At 51.1% G+C, this 23,540-nt stretch overlaps 1 protein-coding gene across 1 annotated transcript in view; it reads left to right on the top strand.

Annotated features, from left to right (window-relative positions):
• The window catches only part of LOC119439963 (phosphatidylcholine translocator ABCB4), a 148,119-nt gene that overhangs the window by 18,386 nt on the left and 106,193 nt on the right, over nucleotides 1–23,540 (top strand). Inside the window, exons 6-8 of the mRNA XM_049662682.1 lie at nucleotides 1,219–1,332; nucleotides 13,730–13,855; nucleotides 23,017–23,220. Coding sequence (XP_049518639.1) covers nucleotides 1,219–1,332; nucleotides 13,730–13,855; nucleotides 23,017–23,220 — 444 coding nt within the window. The remainder of the gene's footprint in view (nucleotides 1–1,218; nucleotides 1,333–13,729; nucleotides 13,856–23,016; nucleotides 23,221–23,540) is intronic.

The raw sequence follows: 23,540 nt of genomic DNA, 5'->3' as shown, positions 1-23,540 counted from the left end.
TCTTATACAAGACCTTAGCAGGGTGGGCATACAATATACAAGTAAAGGTCCGTTGGAAACATCCAACGTAATTCCAAAAGTAATCATTAATCCATTCACAAATAAATCATAAGTCAAGATCCAGGAAAAGAAATGCAACAACATAAGACACAATTGCAACACAATGATATAATGTAGTATAAACGATGTTAAGAAATTACAGATAGCTTTCAAACATTTGCAGTGATGTTTGTGATACTGCATCATTATTAAGATTATTCCAATCTGTAATCGTTCTGGGGAAATAAGAATACTTATAGGAGTTAATTCTAGCGTTTAATGGTGTCACTGTAAAATCGTGCCGTTGTCTTGTGTTATGTCCAGAGGAGTACGATATAATGTTGGATGTGTTAAGATTGTAATTACCTTGGAATAATTGAAAAAAGAATTTTAAACGGCAGATACGGTTTCTATGAGAGACTGGAAGCAAACCACTTTGATTAAGTAGATGAGTGATAGATGAACGGCCAAATGAATTATAAATAAACCGTACTGCTTTCTTTTGAACTCTCTCCAATTTAGCAGTGTTAGTTTTAGTGAAGGGATCCCAGATTATGATGGCATATTCTAACATGGGACGAATATATATATATATAATACCTTGTGGCGCAATTTCGATTCTGTCGTTTTTGATGTAATGTTTCTGGAGGCCTCGAACGAAATTGGAGCGAGAACCGCTGCTGCTGGAATTGATTGGGATTTCCCGCCACGTTGCGGGAACATAATGAGGATAATGAGCATATACCTAGTCAAGCTAGTGCTGAGCATCCTGTTGTGCTTGCTTTCGGTGCTTTGCGGTTTAAAAAGTGTCACGCTGAGCTTGGATGTTACTTGCTCTTCCATGTTACCTGTGGGGCACATAGCAGCCCCGCATTTATGCCATAGTCAGAATACGCGGATTTGAATATCGGAAATGAGTGGACCTACTATTGCAGATGCCACCTTCACTTTCCCACTGTTTTATCTTGCGTACCCTTCTTGCTGTTTACTCCACCAAGTATAAGTAGCTTCCCTTCTCTCACGATAGGATTCGAATTAGGGAGCTTAAATTAAGGAGCCACTGATAAGTTATTAGTGTAGCCGCGGGGCACTACAACCGCTTGCCAGCGACGATACTAATGCTGGAGCGGCTAGCTTAACGTGGTCTCCTTCACACTTTCTTTTCTTCCACTCGACCAGAAACCTGCCATTGACAGCAGGTCTACTTCAGGGCTCAAGCCTATGGAGTTCGAAGGTGCCATCCAGTTCAACGATGTCACATTCTGCTACCCTTCGGTCACCGCCAGCCCACCGGTGAGTCGTCCATCCAAGCATCTATTAGCGTAATCAGAAAGTGCAGCTCGAAGGTGTGCTACGATGATCACAACGAAAATATTCTGTCTGTATAAGTTCTAAACGTTTCTAGTGGGTTATTTAACATTCTGACGACATGCGGAAGCTCTGTATTTCATTTTGTTGCGGTTAATTTACTGGGGCGCTATAACGTAAAATGATTCCAAACTGTTTTGATTCCAAACTTCTGACGTCAAATTTACGTAACCACCGACGCAAGCATCGGGCGGTGACCCGCAGCGTTGTCTGAACAACCCAATCAAGCACTCTCTTCGTTTATAGGAGGTCACCTTTGCTCGCTTTCAAAACCAATAACATTGTCGACACTCAGCGGTTTTTCTTATCTAATTGGCTGACAAGAGGCGAGGAGCACGCTCTAACGGAGAGGGTTTCGATGGGGCCGAGCCAGCACAGTGAAAATAGATAACCACATGAAGAGGGTGGTGCCGGCTTCTCCGATTGGTCCACTTCGCCTTACTTAGCTTGCGGTGGCTGGTCGAAAATCGCGGCGGCTTGCAACGGAAGGAGAGGAATGCCGCTAAAACGGATCCTCAGCAAGGAAGAGTTGGCAGAGCGATGTATGCATGCCGAAAGGGCTCGATAACGTTTTACTGCCACGCAAAAAGGTTTATCATGCGCAAATAAATACATGCTCACCGGCAGGTGCGAGTAGCGAGGTCTTGAGCGATCGGCGGGCAGCCATCTTCTATTCCTTTCGGAACGGGGCAGTCTGTGGCTATTGAGAAAAAGTTGCAGTGGCTTAGCTCGGCTATACCAGGATATACGTAGCGTTAGCAAAGGTTCAGCTGATTATTCTTAGCTTTCCTGGTTGTCTAGATTGTCAAGGATTAGCTTGATTGTCATGCTTACTTCTGCTCCAATGACACACACGCGGTATACGTATTATGTGGCACATGTATTCATTCCTCCTACGCTCAACCGCTAATTGCCAGGCAGCTACTTTGGGATCCGATGAGTCAAGCTTCTCCGTTCTTCTGCGCTGTTGAGCAGCATTTGCGCTCTCCTTCTCCATGGCTATACCACACTGGCAAACGCCAGTCAGAAGCGCAGCGGCTCCAGCGCAGTGTCAGACGGCGACTGCACAGCGAGCGCGCCGGCGCCAGTGCGTCTACCACGGCTACGACGTCACTCCTCTGGAATGCGCAGACCGGCAGCGGTGAGTCGCGCGCGACGGCGGCGGAGTGCGCGAGAGGTGCCGGCTCCGGTGGCTCTCCGGTGCGCAAGCCGTGTGATATCACTGATCCTTGCGCATGCGCAGTACGTCTCTTGATGTGCCGCGCGAAACGGGCTTGGCTAGGCCAGTGTAGCTAACGCTACAAAATTTTCAGTTTTGTTCGGCATATCAATGCATTTTTTCGCGTACACGTCACCTTGACGTGGTGAGTTCTCGCGGTTTTGTGAGGTCGCATGGCAGACAGGCGAAGTGGGCGTAGCCAGAAAACAATGGACCAATAGCAGAGGGCTAATCGTGAAAAGATGTTGAATAAGCAATCATTATTTTTCTTTTGTGCGGGTTAATCATGCATGATCATTGCGTCCGCTTTATATCAGTGGGGAGCTATCGCGGTTTTCGTGACGTCGCTTGACAGACAGGCGAAGTTGGGAGTGGCCCGTAAATGTTTTGACCAATCGTAGAGGCTGATTGCAGAAATTGGAATCAAAACAGTTTGGAATCATTTTACGTTATAGCACCCCTGGTCTATTCCACCGTGTCTGCTTTATCAAGTACTGAGTACATTTGCGGCTGCAACACAGCGCAAAGAAAGCAGTGTCAGAAGACTCGGTAGCAATCATGTTCAATGTAATCTTTCTGGGAGAGTCTCACTTGGTCGTTTTACATAGGAACAATCGAAGATGGCTGCTCCTGTAACAAATAACTGTATATGTCGCCTTCGCACCAATGCGCTTCGTCCGCAACAAATGACCGTGGTGATGCCGAAATTATTAGAACACAGTAGACGCGTTTTTTTGAAAGGTACGTTTAACGTGTGTTGTGCGTCCCATCAGATGGCCATCATAATGTCGTCGTAGCGACGATACAATGAAGTAATAAAGCACGAAGAACAGTTCAAAGCAAACGGTATCGAAGCTGCAGCTTTTCCTTATGGAAAATTGACGCTACAGGGACATGCAGCATGCCTTCATCGCAGCAGCGTCACACAGTGTTGGAACATATTCTGTCCGTTAAAGAGTACCCTGGGCAGTTCTAAGCTGGCAACAAAGTAAAAGAAGGCAAGCGATGGATGAAAGCGTAGTCACGGTTCCTGGAACCCTGGAGTTTTTCCTAAATGTGAAGTGTAGTGCATTCCTCTGCCAACGGTACGACCCACCACGGCGAACTTGTTGCAAAACGATCAATGAGGCTGTATGTCATGTGTGGCTGCTCAACGTTGCGCTGAAATATTCTCTCATTGTCTTAAGCAAATGCATCGCGCAGCGCCTAACATTCGCAGTCACATGAACTTGAGTCTAAAGCAATGTCTGAAGTACAGTAATCAGATATGTCACAAAATGTACAGCAAATTACTTATCTTACTACGTCCAATGACACGTCTACTTCAGTTACGCGGCCACTATTGTGGTTCTCAACTACGGCTGTCATGATACGGCAAGCAATCGCAGCGTAAAGGCATCTTCTTACAAAGTGATTGCGAAGTGAGGGGTGAATCATGAATCAGGAAAAATGGCGCCAGAACCCATCTCACAATGCGTGTGTGTGTGTGCGCGTGTGTGCCTGCGTGTGTGTCTGGGTGCTTCAACTCAACTCTTTATGCACTCACACAAAGCTTCGCTGTATATAGATTGCAACTTGAACAGGCAATTCTGGGGCGAAGGTCAGTGCGGGGCAGAAAAAGCCACAGCCACATTGTACCTACTCTTTTACTTTTTAGCGCACGAAAAGGGACGAGACACAGAGGTACGACGCGGACACAGCGCTACCTACTCGCTTAACCTATGTACCTACTCGCTTGAGATTGTCGGGCATCCAATTCTGGGAATATCCAATTCATCGTCGATTGAAATTCGATGATGAATTTCTCGAATTAGGTTCTATTTTCAAGTTTAAAAAAAGTAGGGTTGCATTAAAATGGGACTGTCTCAAAATTGGGTGTCAAGCAACTGCTGCCAAAGTTCCAATAAAAAAGGTAATTGTCGAGTTTTGGTAATTCTTCCGATAGTCACGTTATTGGCGGCAAACTACGTCCGCCTCGCCAAAGAACTTAATAAATGGCATGTTCGGTATGCGAATAACCCATTTACAATAGGTCTGGAAGGTCTAAATAAAAACACCCTATTTTGTCGGAAATACATGTCTCATCGACTCATCGATCACTATATGCATATTTAGCGGCAGAATGGCAGATTTTTCATATGTAACTCTTCTCAGTATTCGGGTGGACGACATTTTCCCTTCTATGATTAACCTTTTGCACCGTACTTGCACCCGGTGTGGTATCTTGGCGACTACGGTGCTTTATTGCACAGCATGGAGACCGCAGGTTCCACTCCCGGCTGCGGCGGCTAAATTCTGGCGGGCGCGAAATGCAAAACCTCCAGTCTACCGAGCATTAGTTCCACGTGAAAAAATTTCTGGAGCCCTGCACTATGGCGTGTCTTTCTCACAGCCACACAGTTGCTCTTGAACATTAATCCCGATTTATCCATCCATCCAACCATCCACTTATATTGTCCTTCTGCTTCAAATAGTCTTGTTTCAGATAGTCAGCTTGACTTTCAGATATAATATTTCAAATGGCAGTTTAAAGATCACCGTTATTATATAGGTAAAGTTTTCAAAAAAGTATTTATTGTTTGTACAACACATTTCCCTTCTGTAAGAAACGCGCACCATGGTATCCGGTACTGGCTATTACGTTCTGCTTCTGTGCACGAGGGCGAGGGTTTGATACACGGCGGTAGCGGCCGTATTTCGAACGGGATGAAGTGCAAAATTGATCACGTACTTTAATTTTGTCGTACATTACTGAACCCCAGGTAATAAAATATAACCCGGAGCCCTTCACTACGGCGTCTGCCGCAATGTTGCTTTGTGACGTTAACCCCAACGAATCAATGTTCTCTTCTAAAAATATCAGAGAGCGAGCTGGCAGGAGACAATATCGAGAAAATAACCAATTGTTAGCCTAGTTGTATAAGTCTACTGAAAGGCGCAACAAACAGTACACATTCTGTGGTCCTCGAGTATAAAAATCACACTTCTTTTTTTTTTTATTAGCAAAGACAGTAACCTAACGTCTTAGCAATGAAGCGGTTCGTACTGTGGGGATCGAGGTGCCTTCCCGCGCCTCGTCCCCCAGCTCGCGCGTGGCGCTTAGCTCGATCCCCGGGAACCGCCGCCGTAACGGCAACATGGCGGACATGGCGAGCGCGCCGGACTTACTTTCCCGCGCAAACCGTGCTTCTCCCCCCCCCGGGATTGGACTTGCCCCGCGAGACACGTCACCGGGACGCGCCCTGATTGGCCTCCCGCGCGGCGGCCCCCGGGCACCCTCTCCACCCGAGCTCTCGTCCGCTGAGCGCTTCCTCGCCGCGAGAGAGAGGCTCTCAGGCTCGCAACGAGGTGGTTACATGAGACCTTTGTTCTCGCGACTCCTCGTTATCGCGCTTGGCGGACCGCTACCCGGTTAGCCCTAGCGCAGCGGGCGCGCGTACTCGATCGGTCTTGCGGCGAGCCTTGGCCCGTAAGCGCCGTGACTGTAGCACTGAGCTGTACCTTGGGTGAATAAACCCGTGTTTGTTGGCGATCTGACTCCGGAGCCTTCTCTGCGCCGTGTCGGAGAGTCGACGAACCCTGCCGTAGCGCCTTTGTGCGTTGCGGAGTGGAGGAGCGTCGTGCCCTTTCCTGACCGTCGCTCGTAGGGTAAGCCTTGTGCAAACCCATCTCCACATAACTGGCGCCCAACGTGGTTTCGGCATGGCATCAGAGCAGGCCCCTTCACGGCCCTCGTTCCTGCCTGACCCCCTGGCTGCGGACTTATCGTCCTTCGGAGCGAACGACACCGATAGCACGAGGTAGGTTCGCCTTCGCGACCCTATGCTTTCGGCCACCGGGAGCGATCCCTTCCTTGGAGCGCCCTAGGTGATGTCGACAGCTCGGATGTGTACGCTAGTCCTATATAGCCACGCCAGTTACGGGTTTTATCAACTGTTTGAGACGCGCGGGGAGCAGGTGCCTACTAGCCCCTCCGGCGTGCTGTCTCCGCTCGCTGGCCTTTGTCCCGAGCTCAGTTGTGCCCAACGTGCCGCATCGGAGCCACCCCGCTTAGATGCTCGCACGAATACGCTCGCCGGCCTCCCTTTGTCCCGAGCGTCGTTCGTCGCGCCATGTGCCGCATCGGAGTCACCCTGCTTAGATGCTCGCACGAATACGCTCGCCGGCCTCCCTTTGTCCCGAGCGTCGTTCACTGCGCCATGTGCCGCATCGGAGCCACCCTGCTTAGATGCGCGCACGCATACGCTCGCTGGCTCACCGTTTTCCCGAGCGCATTTCTCGGACGGATACGCCGCGGTGCAGCCTTCCCGCTACGCCGTAGGCGCGAGCTCGCTCGCTGGCCTGCCTTAGTCCCGAGCGCAGTTCGGTGTCCCGTGCGCCGCAGCTGAGCCTCCCTGCCTCGCTGTTGGTGCAAATTGCTCGCTGGCCTCTCCTTGTCCCGAGCGCAGCTGGGAAGCAATGTCGTGCGCGAGCCACCCCGCTCAGCCGACAAAGTCGCCGCGTTTTCCGCCTACCGCTTGTCTCAGGCGCATCCGAGCGACATTTTCGACGTGCGTGAGTCACCCCGCTCCGCTGTCGATCCGTCTGCCGGTCATGTGAGGCCTCATGCGCCTGTCGGAGCGGCAGCCCAGCTCTTCTCTTTGCCGTTTACTGGCCCCATTCGGTCGGTCGTGCATTGAGCGGACCACCTGTCCGTTGGTCCTTTTTGCTCTCCGGAAGTTGGCGTTAGCGTACGTGCCGTTTGCCGTGGAGACGTACAATCCGGCTTAAGCGCTTGTGCGAGCCATCGGGCCGCCTCGCGCGCTGGGCGTTGACATGGCAGTGGTACCTTGTTCTGCGCTACCGGAAAGGGAGTTCAAACGTGGTGGCGGACGCCTTGTCGCGAGCCCCCGTTTCGGCGTTTGATCCTTTGGTCCGCCACTCCCGTGAGCATTCGCACCAAGTAGAAGCCGGAGCCTCAGTCTCCAATGGCTCAAAAGGCGCGAACCTCATGCACTTAGTAGAGACCGGAGCCTGTGTCTCCAATGGCTCGAAAGGCGCGACCCCCGACGGCGAAGCGATCCTCGGATTGCCAGCCCCGGGAGAGGACGTTTACCTGGTGGATCCCGTTACCTCATCGGGTATTGTCTTCAGCAGGCAAGAGCTGCTAAAGGCTCAGCAGAGCGATCCATTTTGTAAATAGCAATCGTTGACGGGCTCAAAGAGCCGAGCTCCCAAGAGGAGCGGGGCGGCAAAGCCGCCGGGCGCACCCGGACAGCTGGTATTGCTGTTGGCGCCGAGTGCCACGCAGCTTGTATTGTTGCGGGCACGTGGGATCCGTATCTGCTTAAGCAGAACGACCCGTTTTGTAAATAGAAATCGTTGACAGGCTCCAAGAGCCGAGCTCCCAAGAGGAGTGGGGCGGCAAAGCCGCCGGGCGTACCCGGACAGCTAGTATTGCTGCGGGCACGTTGGATACGTATCTGCTTGACGCCGATAAAGCTCTCCTGCGCTACATCCCATCTGAAGAGGCTCCTCAGGAGTCTTTCAAGGTGGTGATACCCCGCAGTCTAAGGAAAGCCACCCTGAGCTATTTCCACGACTCGCGGGTGGCCGGACATGCGAGTGGCCTTAAGACTTTCCAAAAGTTGTGCCGCTCCGCTACCTGGCCAGGCATGAAGCGTGACGCTCTTCACTACGCCCGCTCATGCCGCGTGTGCCAATGTGTGAAGCCTCGCGCGGGCAAACCCCCCGGGCTCATGCAGCCAATCGACAGCCAGCTACCCTGGCAAGTCGCGGCCTGTGACATTATGGGACCCTTTCCCAGAAGCCGGCGAGGCTACGTTTTTCTCCTGGCTGTCACAGATCACTTCACGAAATGGGTTGAACTTTTTCCCCTTCGGAAGTTAACGGCACGCGCAATCTGGGACAAGTTGACCGAGGTCTTTAACCGCTTTGGCTTTCCGGCGGAGCTGATAACGGACAACGCGTCCTACTTCACGGCCAAGATGTTCGTGGATGCGTGTGCTGCCTTTGGCATTAAGCACCGCAAGACAACCACGTATCACCCACAGGCCAACCCGACAGAACGGATTAACCGGAACCTCAAGCCCTTGCTCGCGGCCTTTGCCCAGCAACATAGGGATTGGGATGTCTGTCTTAACGAGATAGGCTTCTCCTTGCGGTCCACGGTGAACCGTTCGACTGGGTACACGCCCGCTTTCCTCAACTTCGGGAGAGAGCTGCCAAACCCCATGGACCGCGTTCTGCGGACCGGCAGCAGGGCGTGCGCCACGAAAGCCGGCCTTTCCGGCTACGCGGCGGAACTGCGCTCACGGATGGACGCGGCCCTTGACCTGGCCCGTTCCAACCTGGCAAAAGCGCGAGCTGGACAAAAAGCCCAGTACGACCGGTCACATAGGGACGTGCACTATGGTGTCGGCGATCTCGTCCTCAGACGCAACCATGTCTTGAGTGACGCCGCCAAAGGCATCTCTGCCTCCCTGTCGGCCAAATGGTTGGGCCCGTACCGAGTGGAGACCAAAATGTCCCCTCTGGTATACAAGCTGGCTGACTCCCAAGGGAGACCAGTCGGCGGTCCAGTTCACGTCTCGGACCTCAAACCTTTCGTTGCCCGTAGCAACGACTGGGGAGAGGGGGAGGCGGTCAACGAACCGCAGGCAAACCGTGATACGGCTGGCCCCAGGCCACGCCACCGGTACAACCTACGGAAACGCACCTAGGCAGGTTTTCTCCCACCAGCTGGTAGCCGGACTTTATTCCATACCACGCCGATGAACGGAGAGACACAGCTACGGTGCGAAGGCGCACGTTGAAGTGGTGACAGGCCCTTTTGGCCTAATATACCCTCTCGTGCTCACCCGCCTTCTGACGCGCCTAGTCAGCTTTCTCCCACTAGCAGGTAGCTGGACTTCATTCCCTACCATGCCGGTGAATGGAGAAATGTAGCTACGGTGCAAGGACGCACATCGAAGCGGTGACAGGCCCATGTGGCCTAATATACCCTCTTATGTGTTGCCCAAGCCTCAGCCTGGCAAACGCCCCTTTTTGGGCTGTCAGCCAGGCGGGCAACTTCCTTGGCACGCCGGCTATGCCGGGGGGCGTTCCTGTCCTTCACCTTGCGTCGTCCAGTCTGCTCCCTGCGCCTGGCTCCACTGTGCCACCAGTCTTGCTGACCACGATGCCGGCTGTCCCTGGCCCTACCATGTCAGCCTGTTGCCGATCTCAAGGCCTGCTGCTCCTGGTCCTTCCGCCATGAATGACTCCTGCCTCTGGGGGCCACGAACCCGTGCCAGCCTTGCCTCCTGCTGCCTAGGCTGCTGCTAATTGTGGCTGGTCCCCAAATCAGGCTCTGACCCCTGGCCGAGGAGGGTCACTCCGGCTGCCGCTGCTGGCCTGGCTGCCGGCTATCCCGGCCTGCTGTTCCTGCGCAATCCGGGGAGCCCAGTGACTTCTGTGGTGGCTGCTGCGCCAAAATGGCAGCCACGCCCCGCGCGTTCCTGGCTGCTCCAGTCCGGCGGACCTCGAGTGTTGCTGGCTGAACCATGGTGCTGCCCTGCCCCGTCTTCCTGGGCTGCCGACTCTTCCACCTGGCAGGGGGTCCTTCCAGTGTGCGGAACTTTGGTGGCCAAGGCAAACCCCTGGCTTTGTGTCAAGAGAAGCGACGTCTTCGCCTTGTTGGACTGCCGTGGCCCCTTCTCCCTGTCCTGGTCCTGAGGAAGACGACGACACCCTCTTGGACTTTGCCCCGTTGGCTGAGTCAACCTTGCCACTTGGCATCGGTCAGCCACTTTGGAGGCTGGCGTCGGTCTTTAGGAGAGGGGAATGTGGGGATCGAGGTGCCTTCCCGCGCCTCGTCCCCCAGCTCGCGCGTGGCGCTTAGCTCGATCCCCGGGAACCGCCGCCGTAACGGCAACATGGCGGACATGGCGAGCGCGCCGGACTTACTTTCCCGCGCAAACCGTGCTTCTCCCCCCCCGGGATTGGACTTGCCCCGCGAGACACGTCACCGGGACGCGCCCTGATTGGCCTCCCGCGCGGCGGCCCCCGGGCACCCTCTCCACCCGAGCTCTCGTCCGCTGAGCGCTTCCTCGCCGCGAGAGAGAGGCTCTCAGGCTCGCAACGAGGTGGTTACATGAGACCTTTGTTCTCGCGACTCCTCGTTATCGCGCTTGGCGGACCGCTACCCGGTTAGCCCTAGCGCAGCGGGCGCGCGTACTCGATCGGTCTTGCGGCGAGCCTTGGCCCGTAAGCGCCGTGACTGTAGCACTGAGCTGTACCTTGGGTGAATAAACCCGTGTTTGTTGGCGATCTGACTCCGGAGCCTTCTCTGCGCCGTGTCGGAGAGTCGACGAACCCTGCCGTAGCGCCTTTGTGCGTTGCGGAGTGGAGGAGCGTCGTGCCCATTCTTGACCGTCGCTCGTAGGGTAAGCCTTGTACAAACCCATCTCCACAGTACAAACGTCTAGACGCGTCGTTTTGTTAACGCAAAAGGGTTGTGTTGTCTTCGTGTCCTTGCAGCGCAAAAATATTGCGAGGACGTCCTACCAGCAAGCCTAACCCGAAGCCATTATAAGAATATTTTGGCCTAAATAGAACCACGGCACTGCCTTAGCCGAAAAAATCACATCTCACCCTACGGGCAACCATGGTGGGATGCGAAAGCATCGCGGGGGGTGCGCATCGAGTTTCCGTTTCGCTTCACTTGGCAACACAACCCAATGAAAGTTACAGTGAGAGAATGTATGGAGAAGAGAGGAGACGTTTGTACGGGGTTGTTTTCGTTTGATGTATACGTCGATCGCCGCGTCGTCGGGAACGTTCCTGGGTAGGCATTGCACGAGTTCCTGCACTTCGATCGGAACGTTCACGACTTGCCCCGACGCTGACGTTCGTTCTGGACGCTCCCGACCTTGCTCAGGTTGTTGTCGAACCAAAGCCGGTCCCACACGTTGCAGCTGTGCCCGAAGCTCCGAACGCAACAACTCCGGCTTCCCGAGCGACCTGGAGGCAACTCCAGACCAACACCTATCCTCACCTCACGCTCCTTCACACGATGTACCCCACCCTTTATCAGCCCCTTTGTCCTTTTTGTACAGAGCGAGCTACCCTCTACCACACCACATGGGCATGCCAAAATATCCTCAATAACTCTCCAAATCGAAACGCAACGCACGAGCAGTGGGAGATGGTGCTGACCAGCTCGGCACTGGAGGATCAGCGAAAGCTTATCGCCAGAGCCGAAAGTGCTGCCACCGCCGCTGGGGCCCTGGACTGAAGGCTCCACCCACCACGGAGATCGACGCTTCTCCGTGCCTCATCAAAATAAAGTTTTGTCTCTCTCTCTCTCTCTCTCTGCTCCGCGGTGGTGGCGCTGCCGCTACAACTAGCGCCGACGTTGACGTTGTTCATGGCGTTTCGCACATCGTTGCACAGAGAGAGAATGACGGAAGCACAGCGAACGCGCGCTTTATACTGCGCCGCGACACTTGCGCCGCCTACCGGCGTACCCTTAAGGAGAGACGGAGAGAGAGAGTTATATGCAATGATTTGCTGCGCCGCACCTGTGGCGGAAAGAGGGAGAGGGGAGGAGGAGAGCGCAGACCTGCGTAGGAGAGCAGAATGAGGGAGAGCTGCGCATGCGCAGTATGGGTGCGGACGCCGCAGAACGGACGCTGCCCCGAGCATAAGATGCTCTCGAATCTAAAACTCCATTTTCCCTGCAACCTTGACCCTATTTGGGCAAAGACTGAGCTATGGTATTTTGGTCTGGAATTAATGCTACTGCGAGCTTTACCATTCAGCCGTACCTCTGGCCACGAGGCAAGGATTGCACGTTGATATTTTCTCATGCAGCCCTGACATAAATGTCACATGCAACAGCCGCTTATCTTCGCCACAGATTATGCACACGTCCTTGAATCAAGTTTCACACATGTGTGCAAGAGCGAAGCAATTATATTTAATATCCTACTGCACGCAATCTTAAGCACTAAGCTAAGGGGTCGTGTATTATAATTATGTGTTACGTATTAAAGTATTGCAAGAACAAAGGCTATTCGCACAAATATGCGCTAGTAAAGGCTTAACACAGCACGTTAGACAACTGCAGAATCACTTTCACAACAGAAACTTATGCGTAGATTGTGCTCAGCTTTCTTTTTCACACGCGTGTCTGACGTTTAGTTGACCACAAAAGTTTACGCTATACGGTATTTGCTAAAACAGCGAGTTCCCTCAAAGATACGGCTCATCCTCGAATTCTATATTTCAATCTGCGGTAATGTCTGCGACCTTACACAGTGATCCGTTAAATTAGAAGCGTCGTGCTTTTATAGAGCGAAAATTGTCAGTTGTGAAACTGGTGCCCCCGAAATTCATGGCATACTGTACGTGCTATTTATGAATAGCCGCATCAGATTCACGCTGATGAACTAGCACTGCGCAGGTATTAGGTGCCTTAGTGAAACATTTCTTCTTCAGCGCTGTATTCAAGCACGTGATGGAGGATTAATTGTGGTTGAGTGAAAACCATCAGTGCATAACTTTATGTTTTGCACCTTCCTTTATTTTTATTAATAAGGCGTATGACCCACATTAGGCTTTAGAGAAGAGACGAAACTGTGAAAACGCAGAGCATGACTTGCTCATAAAGGTAAAATATTGCGCAATTAGACATATGACGCATAACTACCTTCAGACAAGAGGCTTCATAAACCAATGCAAATACTATAAATTTCTATAATACTTTAACATCCCTACTGTTTGATAATTGCAGCACATATCAACTGTCATTTTTACACTTGCAGAATTGTACATTAAGTAGGGGTCCTATTTTGTTGTTACATTTGACTTATGACATCGCCGTTGAGTTAGTGTTGTGTGGACCAGGCGTTTTAATGAATGTTCGAAAATGATAAGGTTTTAAAGAAAAATGCCTCACAGAACGTAACCTACCACTTAAGAATAGTGCTCTTCAAGCACGTCTTTTAATTGAGCTTGTCTTTAGAGCACAATGTATTACCCCTCCTGTAAAACCCTAACTGGGGTCTTTGAGGTATCAAACAAAAATAATAAATAATTATTCTGCTTATATCATCCCAGGCGCTGCAGAACTTCTCGCTGTCCATCGATCCCGGAGAGATGGTCGCTGTCATTGGGAGGAAGAAGTGTGGCAAGAGCACCATTGTCAACCTTCTGCAGAGGTTCTATGACGTCACTGATGGACAGGTGACCAAATCTATATGTTACTCAGGTGTGACCGGGCACTGAAAAAAAAAACATACGGCTCTTTCTTATCATGTTACGAACAAGCTTACTTTGCACTTTTCCAAATGCATTATGTAAGGAGAGAGAGAGCTCTTACAAACATTGTAATGCCCAACGTATCATAAGAACTACGCTGAGTATACTTCAAAAATTTAAGCGTACTATAGTAGCGTTTTGGTACGCTAGAGTCAACTTTTGATTGTGGATAGTTGGGTAAACAATTTCTATTTACATTGTTAGGTCTTTACTATAGCAACAATTTATTTATTTTTAAAATATACTCCACATGGCCAGATGTGGAACTGTATTTGGCAATTATAGGACTAATTAGAGCTGGAAATGTTTGTCTGGCTCGTGGCCTGGCGTATTTTTCCAGCTGCTGGGTGAAATTTATGTTGCGCACAGTGTTCACAAACGTATGAATGGCCAAAACATCCACTGAATTACGCACACATTCCACTTCTATCATAAAATCTCATTCATGCCCGTAGTTCTAAAAGTGTTGGAAGCGCTTCGTTGCACGCAGTGCTCAAGTAGTCTTTTTCCACGGGCTAAAATTGTCCCTCAATTTTAAGCCAGAGTCATGGAGCACATGCACATGAGATTGTCTGGTGAATATCACCTGTACTTAGTTGCCTGGTCCCTTAGGTTATGAAATAAGAAGAGCAAGTGTATTGCTCCTGAAATAATTCGAGTCAAAACAATTTTAAATACTACAATAAGGAATAGCGAGCTACTTAATTTCATGAGGCTAAGGCGTCAATATTGCTACGTAAAACGACACAAGGCGAGAATATTTACACTGTATTTACACTATACGTAAAAGACACAGTAGCCAAGATGGTGGACAGCCACCAGCACCCGACAGAACCGTCTTCTTTTTCGTCTGCCCCAGGCAGAATGTCTCTCTCGTAGCAATATTTTACTGGCCTAATTCGTGGACAACACTTCTTGTGTAAGCGTTTTAAATAACTCTTCACATGACATCCTGAAAACCTACTGATCAATGAAAGCCATGATGATGTGGAAGTTGATCTTCATAAGCGGGCTCTCGGGGTACTGCAGCTGGTGAATCCTCTCACGTCGAAGTCTCATCTGGATAAGTCGAACAAGTCTATGAGTTTAGCGGTAGCAGCGTGCGCACACACAGAACGTGACCGCCACGCATCACTCACATCATGCACTGGTCAACTACGAGGGATGATATATGGGAGATTGATTTCCATAACGGATCTCATCATCGCGTTTTACTTGGCAGCTTTCATGGGAAAAGTCTGTCCATCATCCATGGGCTAAAGCTACGAGCAAGTTGCATGTGCGATTTTACAATTATGGTAGCGCTAAGGTATCTGCAAAAGCTAGCGGTGACAAATGGCTCTTCAAGAAGTCAAGTATGTCACAACTCTCCGTTGTATCACGGTGTATGTTTTCGAGTATGTGTCAGTTCAGCAAGAAGTGGCCTCCTTCCAAAGATAGGTACCATGAGTCTATGTTAGGTTCTTTGAACATTTGTCTGCATAATTACAATGAATATAAGCTTTCGGGGGCCGGCAACAGGAAAATGAGCGGTGGCTCTGTAACAGGAAATATAATTGATGTCCATGAACGCGGATAAATAGTTATATATTGTTACAACGCTGGGAACAAGGTGGAAGAAGATGGGCACGAGCTGGTGTCGGAAGACAACAACGTTAGGGACTTGCCTGCGCTGCCTGTCTCTTGTAATATCAGCTGTAAATAGATTTCACTGTTACTTTCATCCTTGTGTCATATTTTGGTGGAGGTGCGGGGTACATCTCATGCGAGACGGAGCTCCGAAGCGGACGTAGCCTGGCCGTTACCACCATGCCAACTGACGAAGCGGCTACAACGGCGACAACAACGGTGCGCACCATGCCAACCGTCATCTTGGCTCAACCCCGCGAACCTGGCACGTTTACGGGGACCGACAACCTGGACGTCAAAGATTGGCTCCGGCTGTGCGAGCGTGTCAGCGAAAGTAACAGGTGGGACCAGACCGTTATGTTAGCCAATCTGATCTACTATTTGAACGGCGCGGCAAAGGTCTGGTTTCAGACACACGAAGAGGAGCTAACGAGTTCGGAGCAATGTAAGAAAAAGCTCTGCGACCTTTTCGGGAGGACAGTTGGGCGACAACGAGCCGCGAAGAGGGAACTCGGAACTCGCGCCCAGACGTCAACCGAGTCCTACGTGACGTATATTCAGGACGTTCTTGCCCTTTGCCGCAAGGTGGACGAGCGAATGCCGGAAGATGAAAAGGTGAACCATGTGCTGAAGGGCATAGCTGACGATGCCTTTAACCTGCTCGTGTACAAGAACTGCACAAGCATCGACGACATCATAAGTGAATGCAGACGTTTCAAAGAAGCTAAAGGCCGTCGAATTGTCCATCAATACAGCCGCTACATCATCGTGCGAAGACCATTCCGCGCCTCAGCCGACCACGTCCGAAAGCATTGTGCGCATCGTTCGCCGAGACATAGAGGCCGCATCGCCGGTTAACTCCCAGACGTATGCCCCGAACGATTTTCGACCCACGGTTTCCCTAATCCAGTCTGTCGTTCACGAAGAATTGGCGAACCTTGGTGTTCCCTCCGTCTGCCCCATCAACCGATCCGACGCCTTTACTACTACTGACCTGGCACCGCGGAACCAGTACCACTCACGGCCCTATCGTAACCCAATGGAATGGCCAACACCAGATGACAGGCCTATTTGCTTTAACTGCCGACGTGTTGGCCATATTTCTCGTCACTGCCGCAACACCTGGACACGCTCATTTCGATCTGCATTCCAACCAGACCATCGCTCACCAGGTTTTCGCCCGCCCCCGGAAGAACCCACAGAGCCTTACCACCGTGCTGAGACCTCGCCACCTACACGGCCGAGTCGTTCGCCTTCTCCTCGACGGCCCCTGCCTCGCCCAGCTAATCTTCGCCGTTCTCCGTCGCCCATGTACCGGTGCTCGTCGGAAAACTGACGGGGGCAGCTCCGAGGGGTGACGCTGCTACATCGACCCGGACTGAAATTCCTCTGCTGACCCTGCCGACGGATAGAAATTTACTTCAGGTGTATGTGGATGGTGTCCTTGTAACGGCTCTAATTGATACCGGCGCTCACATCTCTGTCATGAGTGACCCTCTTCGTCGACGCCTGACTAAAGTCATCACACCTGCTGCGTCCTGTGTCGTGCGGGTCGCTGATGGCAGAACGCCGGCCGTCAAAGGAATGTGTGCTGCTCGTGTCAGTGTCGCTGGCCGTCAGACCTCTGTCCTTTTCACTATTCTGGAAGAATGTCCCCACGACGTTATTTTGGGTCTCGATTTTCTATCAGCGCATTCGGCGTTAATTGATTGCTCCGCGGGACTTGTTCAGCTCGATTTGCCCTGCTCTTCTGACCCTCCTGAGGAAGTTTCCAGCAGATTGTGTTCAACCGAGCACATTCGTCTTGCCCCCCAAGCTATGACGTGCGTCATTCTTTCGCCCTCCCCACCTGTGCCTGACTGCGATTACATCGTCTCTCCTATTTCGGACGTCCCCCTGACCCATAACATTGCGCTTCCTCACACTGTCGTGAATGTTACGAACAATTATACGTGCCCGCCTATTCTAAACTTCGGACCATACAGCCACGTTCTACCGCAAGACATAGCTTTAGTCACGCTGTCATCTTGCGAAGACTACCACCTCTCGGCCTTGACGACTGAAACGTCGTCTCAAGGTGCTTCATCGCCTTCTTCACGAACTACCTTACCCGACGTCTCCAACATGATTTCTCCTGATCTCGCGCCTCAGCACGCCGACCAGCTACGTCGTTTGCTCGCCTCATTCAGCGACATTTTTGACTTGGATGGTCGCCCTTTAGGTCAGACTTCCATTGCGAAACACGTCATTGACACTGGTGACGCCCATCCGATTCACCGGAGACCATATCGGGTTTCCTTGCATGAGCGACAATTTATTCAAACGGAAGTCGAAAAGATGCTTTCTCGGGGAATAATTCGGCCGTCTTCAAGCCCGTGGGCGTCCCCTGAAGTCCTTGTTAAAAAGGACAACAGCTGACGCTTCTGCGTGGACTACCGGCACTTGAACAATATAACAAAAAAAAGATGTTTATCCTCTCCCCCGCATCGATGACGCGCTGGACTGCCTTCACGGTGCGAAATATTTTTCTTCCATCGACCTTCGGTCCGGCTACTGGCAGATTGCTGTAGACGACATGGACCGCGAGAAGACAGCGTTTGTAACACCGGATGGCCTATACCAGTTCAAAGTCATGCCTTTCGGCTTGTGTAATGCCCCAGCCACGTTGGAACGTATGATGGACGCACTTCTGCATGGACTCAAGTGGTCCATCTGTCTTTCTTACCTAGATTACGTCATCGTTTTCGCTCCTACGTTTGCCACACACCTCGAGCGCCTTTCATTAGTTCTTTCTGTATTTCGAAATGCTGGCCTCCAGCTTAATTCGTCTGTGTCACTTCAGTCACCGCCAAATCACTATCCTTGGCCATCTTGTTGACTCATCTGGTGTGCGCCCAGACCCAAGTAAAGTGCGGGCTGTGGAGAATTTTCCCGTACCGACCAGCGCCAAGGATGTACGGAGCTTTGTGGGCCTGTGTTCTTACTTCCGCCGCTTTGTTCACAAATTTACGGAAGTCTCCCGACCTCTTACTGCGCTTCTGAAAGCTGATGCTTCAATTTCCTGGGGCCCTGAGCAAGCGTCCGCCTTCACGACACTCATCTCCCTGTTGACATCTCCACCTATATTGGTGCACTTCGACCCGTCTGCACCTACGGAAGTCCGCACTGACGCCAGTGGTCATGGAATCGGCGCCATTTTGTCTCAGCGTCAGCGAGGGAATGACCGTGTGATTGCATACGCAAGTCGTTTGCTTTCTGCTGCTGAACGCAACTATTCTATCACCGAGCGAGAGTGCCTTGCACTTGTCTGGGCCGTCGCGAAATTTCGTCCATACTTATACGGTCGGCCATTTACAGTCACTACAGACCACCATGCGCTGTGCTGGCTCTCTTCCCTGAAGGACCCTACAGGCCGCCTCGGTCGCTGCGCATTGCGACTTCAGGAGTACCCGTACACCGTGGCCTACAAGTCAGGTCGTTTAAACCAAGATGCCGACTGTCTGTCACGTCATCCTGTCGACCCTCCGGATATTTGTGCGACCGACGCTCCTGCTCCTGTTCCCTCACTCTCTGCATTCGCTGACCTCGCCACCGAGCAGCGCCGTGACCCCTACATACGTGACGTCATGGACAACCTCGCGTCTGCGCCGTCCGACCCCTCCCTCCGACTGTTTCTCATCCAGGACGGCACGTTGTATCGGCGCAGCATGCACCCTGGTGGCCCCGAGCTGCTGTTTGTCGTTCCCCGCCATCTGCGTGCCACCATTCTCTCTCAGTTATACGATGTACCCACGGCTGGTCACCTTGGCGTCTCTCGCACGTACGATCGTGTACGACGCCGATTCTTTTGGCCCGGTCTATACCGATCCGTCAACCGCTACGTCGCTTCTTGCGAGTTATGTCAGCGCCGGAAAAAAGCCACCTCTACTCCCTGCTGGTCGCCTTCAACCTATCGACGTGCCATCCGAACCGTTCTTTCGCGTTGGGTTAGACCTGCTTGGACCTTTCCCTATATCTGCTTCCGGCAACAAGTGGATTGCTGTCGCTACCGACTATGCAACTCGGTACGCGATCACCAAATCTCTTCCGATATCCTGCGCGACCGACGTCGCTGAGTTTCTTTTGCACAACATCATCCTTAATCAGCTCATGTTTACTACAATTCATATTGCTACCAAAGCCGCTCACCTTACTTCGTATGACATTGCTGTGTTGCTATCGCATTCACTGCTTCGTCCTTAGGGCGAAACTGTGACATTTTTTATTTTATTGTGATAGCAATTATATGGACACTTCTACCGGATTTCTGCCGTCGCCGTCGCCGTCGCCGTCGACGTGAGGTTCCCTATAGATAAAATCTTCGCCGCGCGCCGTATGCCCGAGCGGTAGCATGCGGGGACGCGCGATATCACGGAGAGCGAACGCACTCAATCACCCACGCGCAAGCAAGGAAGCGGGAAGCCAGCGCCGGAGGGAGCGCGGGGGGGCACTTCTACGCTGCCAACAACCGCGCTCGTCGCTCGTCCGCACCGTCTCTTATCTCCACACGGCTCTGACCTTTATGTGCCGTGCATTCGCCGCTCAGTTTCCGTTGAAGCGATAGACCGCACGTACCTTCGCCCGCTGCTGCGGCGTATATATGCGCTTGCTGCCAGCGTTTTGACAGTCGTTGTCTGCAGTCATTCAGTGTGATCTATGCATGTTTGTTTGTGCGCGCTCACACCACGCTTGTTCAGTCAGTTAGTAATAGTCGGGCCACATTTTCCAACGCACGCCACACATGCAATGCTGCCCGGGTCGGCAGTGCAGCGCTACAGGTGTGTCCCTTCGCACGCGCTGCCCACGGGAAGCGCTTCTCATCAACACCACCGTTTCACACGCGCCTCCTCGTGGTCATCGAGTCTCTCTTCATGTCGGTCTACTTACGCCGCAGCACACCTGCTTACTTAATCAGCTCATGTTTACTACAATTCATATTGCTACCAAAGCCGCTCACCTTACTTCGTATGACATTGCTGTGTTGCTATCGCATTCATTGCTTCGCCCTTAGGGCGAAACTGTGACATTTTTTATTGTGCGGCCGCGACCCCGTATTGCCTTTCGACACCGTCCTGCCCATCGCTCAGGATTCTACGTCGGAATACGCCCGAGACGTCATTGGCACAGCCGAACAGGCACGTCAAATTGCTCATCGTCGCCTTTCGATTTCGCAGAACACGCAGAAGATTACATATGACGGTCGCCACCGTGACGCTAATTTCCTTCCCGGGGACCTTGTCCTTCTATGGTCTCCTAGCCGACGCGTGGGCCTATCAGAAAAGCTAATGTCGCGCTACGCTGGTCCTTACCGGGTCCTCCGCCAGGTGACACCTGTAACATACGAAATCTCCCCGGTCACGACTCCCGCTTACTCTGCCCAGCCTCCCCGTGACGTCGTGCACGTTGGCCGCCTCAAACGCTACCAGTCTTCGTCTACATAAGACGCACCGGGACGGTGCTTCCACGCCGGCGGGCCATATGTTACAACGCTGGGAACAAGGTGGAAGAAGATGGGCACGAGCTGGTGTCGGAAGACAACAACGTTAGGGACTTGCCTGCGCTGCCTGTCTCTTGTAATATCAGCTGTAAATAGATTTCACTGTTACTTTCATCCTTGTGTCACAATATTAAAGCTAATATTGGATCAGAATTTTTATATAGCGTTGTGCTCTGGCTTTGCAAGAATGTTGTGCGGTCGTAACTGTGTTAGGAAATTTACCCAGCTTTGGAGGTTACACTGCCTGTTAAAAATAAATACTGAAGCAGATTTTCTAGTTCACAAGTTTATGAAATTGAACTACTATTTAAAGCGTAGCAAAATCCTAAATGGTTACATTTTCTTTAAAGGCAACCCCCTGGCAACACGCTCGAGCAACTGATTTACGCTCGCGGTTGAAAGGTTTGTTTTGAGGATGAGGTGAAAAACTTTCTTTTCTAACCAATTTCTTAAGCGCAGAACATTTATTCAGTCTACATTAATTGCTTAAAATTGTCATGCTAGACAGTATTAAACTGAAAGAAAATCAGACGACACATTCAACTTCAGAAAAAAAACTGAGCATGGCATTGTGCGTATCACTTGGAATGCCATACGTGCTACCATTTCTGAAAAAACGTCATTGCTTGAAATTCCGCATGCTTCATTCTACAATAGCGGTGTCTATGAACAATCGCCTCTATAGTTTTCGTGTTACTCTCCGACTTACATGAATGACTCGACTGACTGGCGAGCAGAATACCTACTGTCATGGTTTATTCTGCACAATGAGTAAGTGGCATACTCCAGCTAGTGCAGATGAGTACTGGTTCCTGTAAATGGCTTGTAGCTACCTGGCTTAGCTCTGTCACTTCAGAAAATGTACCACTTTGCCCTTCACCTTCATTTTATTCGGTGTACAAAGAAAAACTAAGCAGGGTAAAAATGTTTCGCTTGGGTAGGTTATGAAAACTTTCCGTGTTATACTAGGAATTAGAATTATTTTCATCCTTATGATACGAAGTGCAAAAATCATTTATGACGTTTCATTGTCATATATTTATACTTGTAAGCGCCAATAATAACCCAATCTATGATCGCTAAGCTAGGTAAATGCTTGTTTCACTGTTAGCGCAAACAAAAAATTACACTTAAATTTTATCACCTAAAGGAATATGATCGCGTTCAATTCTTGAGTGCAAATGACAAGTACTTACACGTAGATGTTTGGGACTACTTGACCATAACGGACAACAGTATTAAATAGTTCAAATCACCCGCCGTGGTTGCTCAGTGGCTATGGTGTTGGGCTGCTGAGCACGAGGTCGCGGGATCGAATCCCGGCCACCGCGGCCGCATTTCGATGGGGACGAAATGCGAAAACACCCGTGTACTTAGATTTAGGTGCACGTTAAAGAACCCCAGGTGGTCCAAATTTCCGGAGTCCCCCACTACGGTGTGCCTCATAATCAGAACTCGTTTTGGCACGTAACCCCATAATTTTTTAAATAGTTCGAAAAGCTTTCATAGCTAACCTAGAGTCAAACACGCACTCATGAAAACTTCTGGGGTCGTCAGATTCAAAACGAACTCTCCGTTCTGTAATCAACCTCGACGCAAATAGAGCCTGCTCAGAGAACTTCCTTGCCTCACGCGGAAAATGAACCCACCTCAAGGTAGTGTTCATGCTCTTAATAGTTTGAAACAAACCAAACGTAAGTGAATTGGGGTTCTTCCTTATTGCTAGGTAATCACCTATAAGACCTGGCTAAGATGACTCTAGACGCCGCTAGAGCAAAATGTATCGGAGCCTTATCGTGCTGAAAATTATCGTGTCATTGTTTTCCACCAAAACTGCAAGGGTGATAACTTTAGTTAAAAATGCTGATTTTCGTTTCCGGTCTCGTCGAATGTGCTCACCATTGCGCATGCGTGTACGCAGATCCTGGTGGACCAGAAGGACCTGCGCGCGTACAACATCGGCTGGCTGCGCGGCCAGATGGGCGTTGTAGGCGAACGGCCCGTGCTTTTCGACGCTACGGTGTCGGAGAACATCCGCCTGGGCCTGGGCACTGCCTCGCAGCACGACATCGAACAAGCTGCCATCGCCGCCAACGCACACCACTTCGTGCTCAAGCTGCCCAAGGTTAACGCGCATAGCTCGCTTGCGCTTGTAGAAACATGAAGTGCCGCGTGCGGTGTCCATGCAATCGTTGTAGAATGCAGCTCACGAAGTATTGCAAAGCCTAAGCCAGACGTAAAGCATCCAGCATCCAGACGTAAAGCATCTCGAGTGATCATGTTTTGGGATAGTATCCCTTCCACGAGATTTCACAAGACTCGGCACTGGACGCGTCTATGTATACGACTGATGTGACTGGTGGTGGGTCACACTAAATCTCGCGAAGATGATCGTATTCATGAAAGTTGTCACTTGAGAATACTCACTGCTCACATGTCTAGAGC

The sequence above is a fragment of the Dermacentor silvarum genome, chromosome 2, assembly GCF_013339745.2.
Source record: "Dermacentor silvarum isolate Dsil-2018 chromosome 2, BIME_Dsil_1.4, whole genome shotgun sequence".
In the NCBI taxonomy this organism is placed as follows: domain Eukaryota; kingdom Metazoa; phylum Arthropoda; class Arachnida; order Ixodida; family Ixodidae; genus Dermacentor; species Dermacentor silvarum.
Note: the sequence above shows the minus strand (reverse complement) of the source record. Positions and strands in the feature narration are given on the sequence as shown.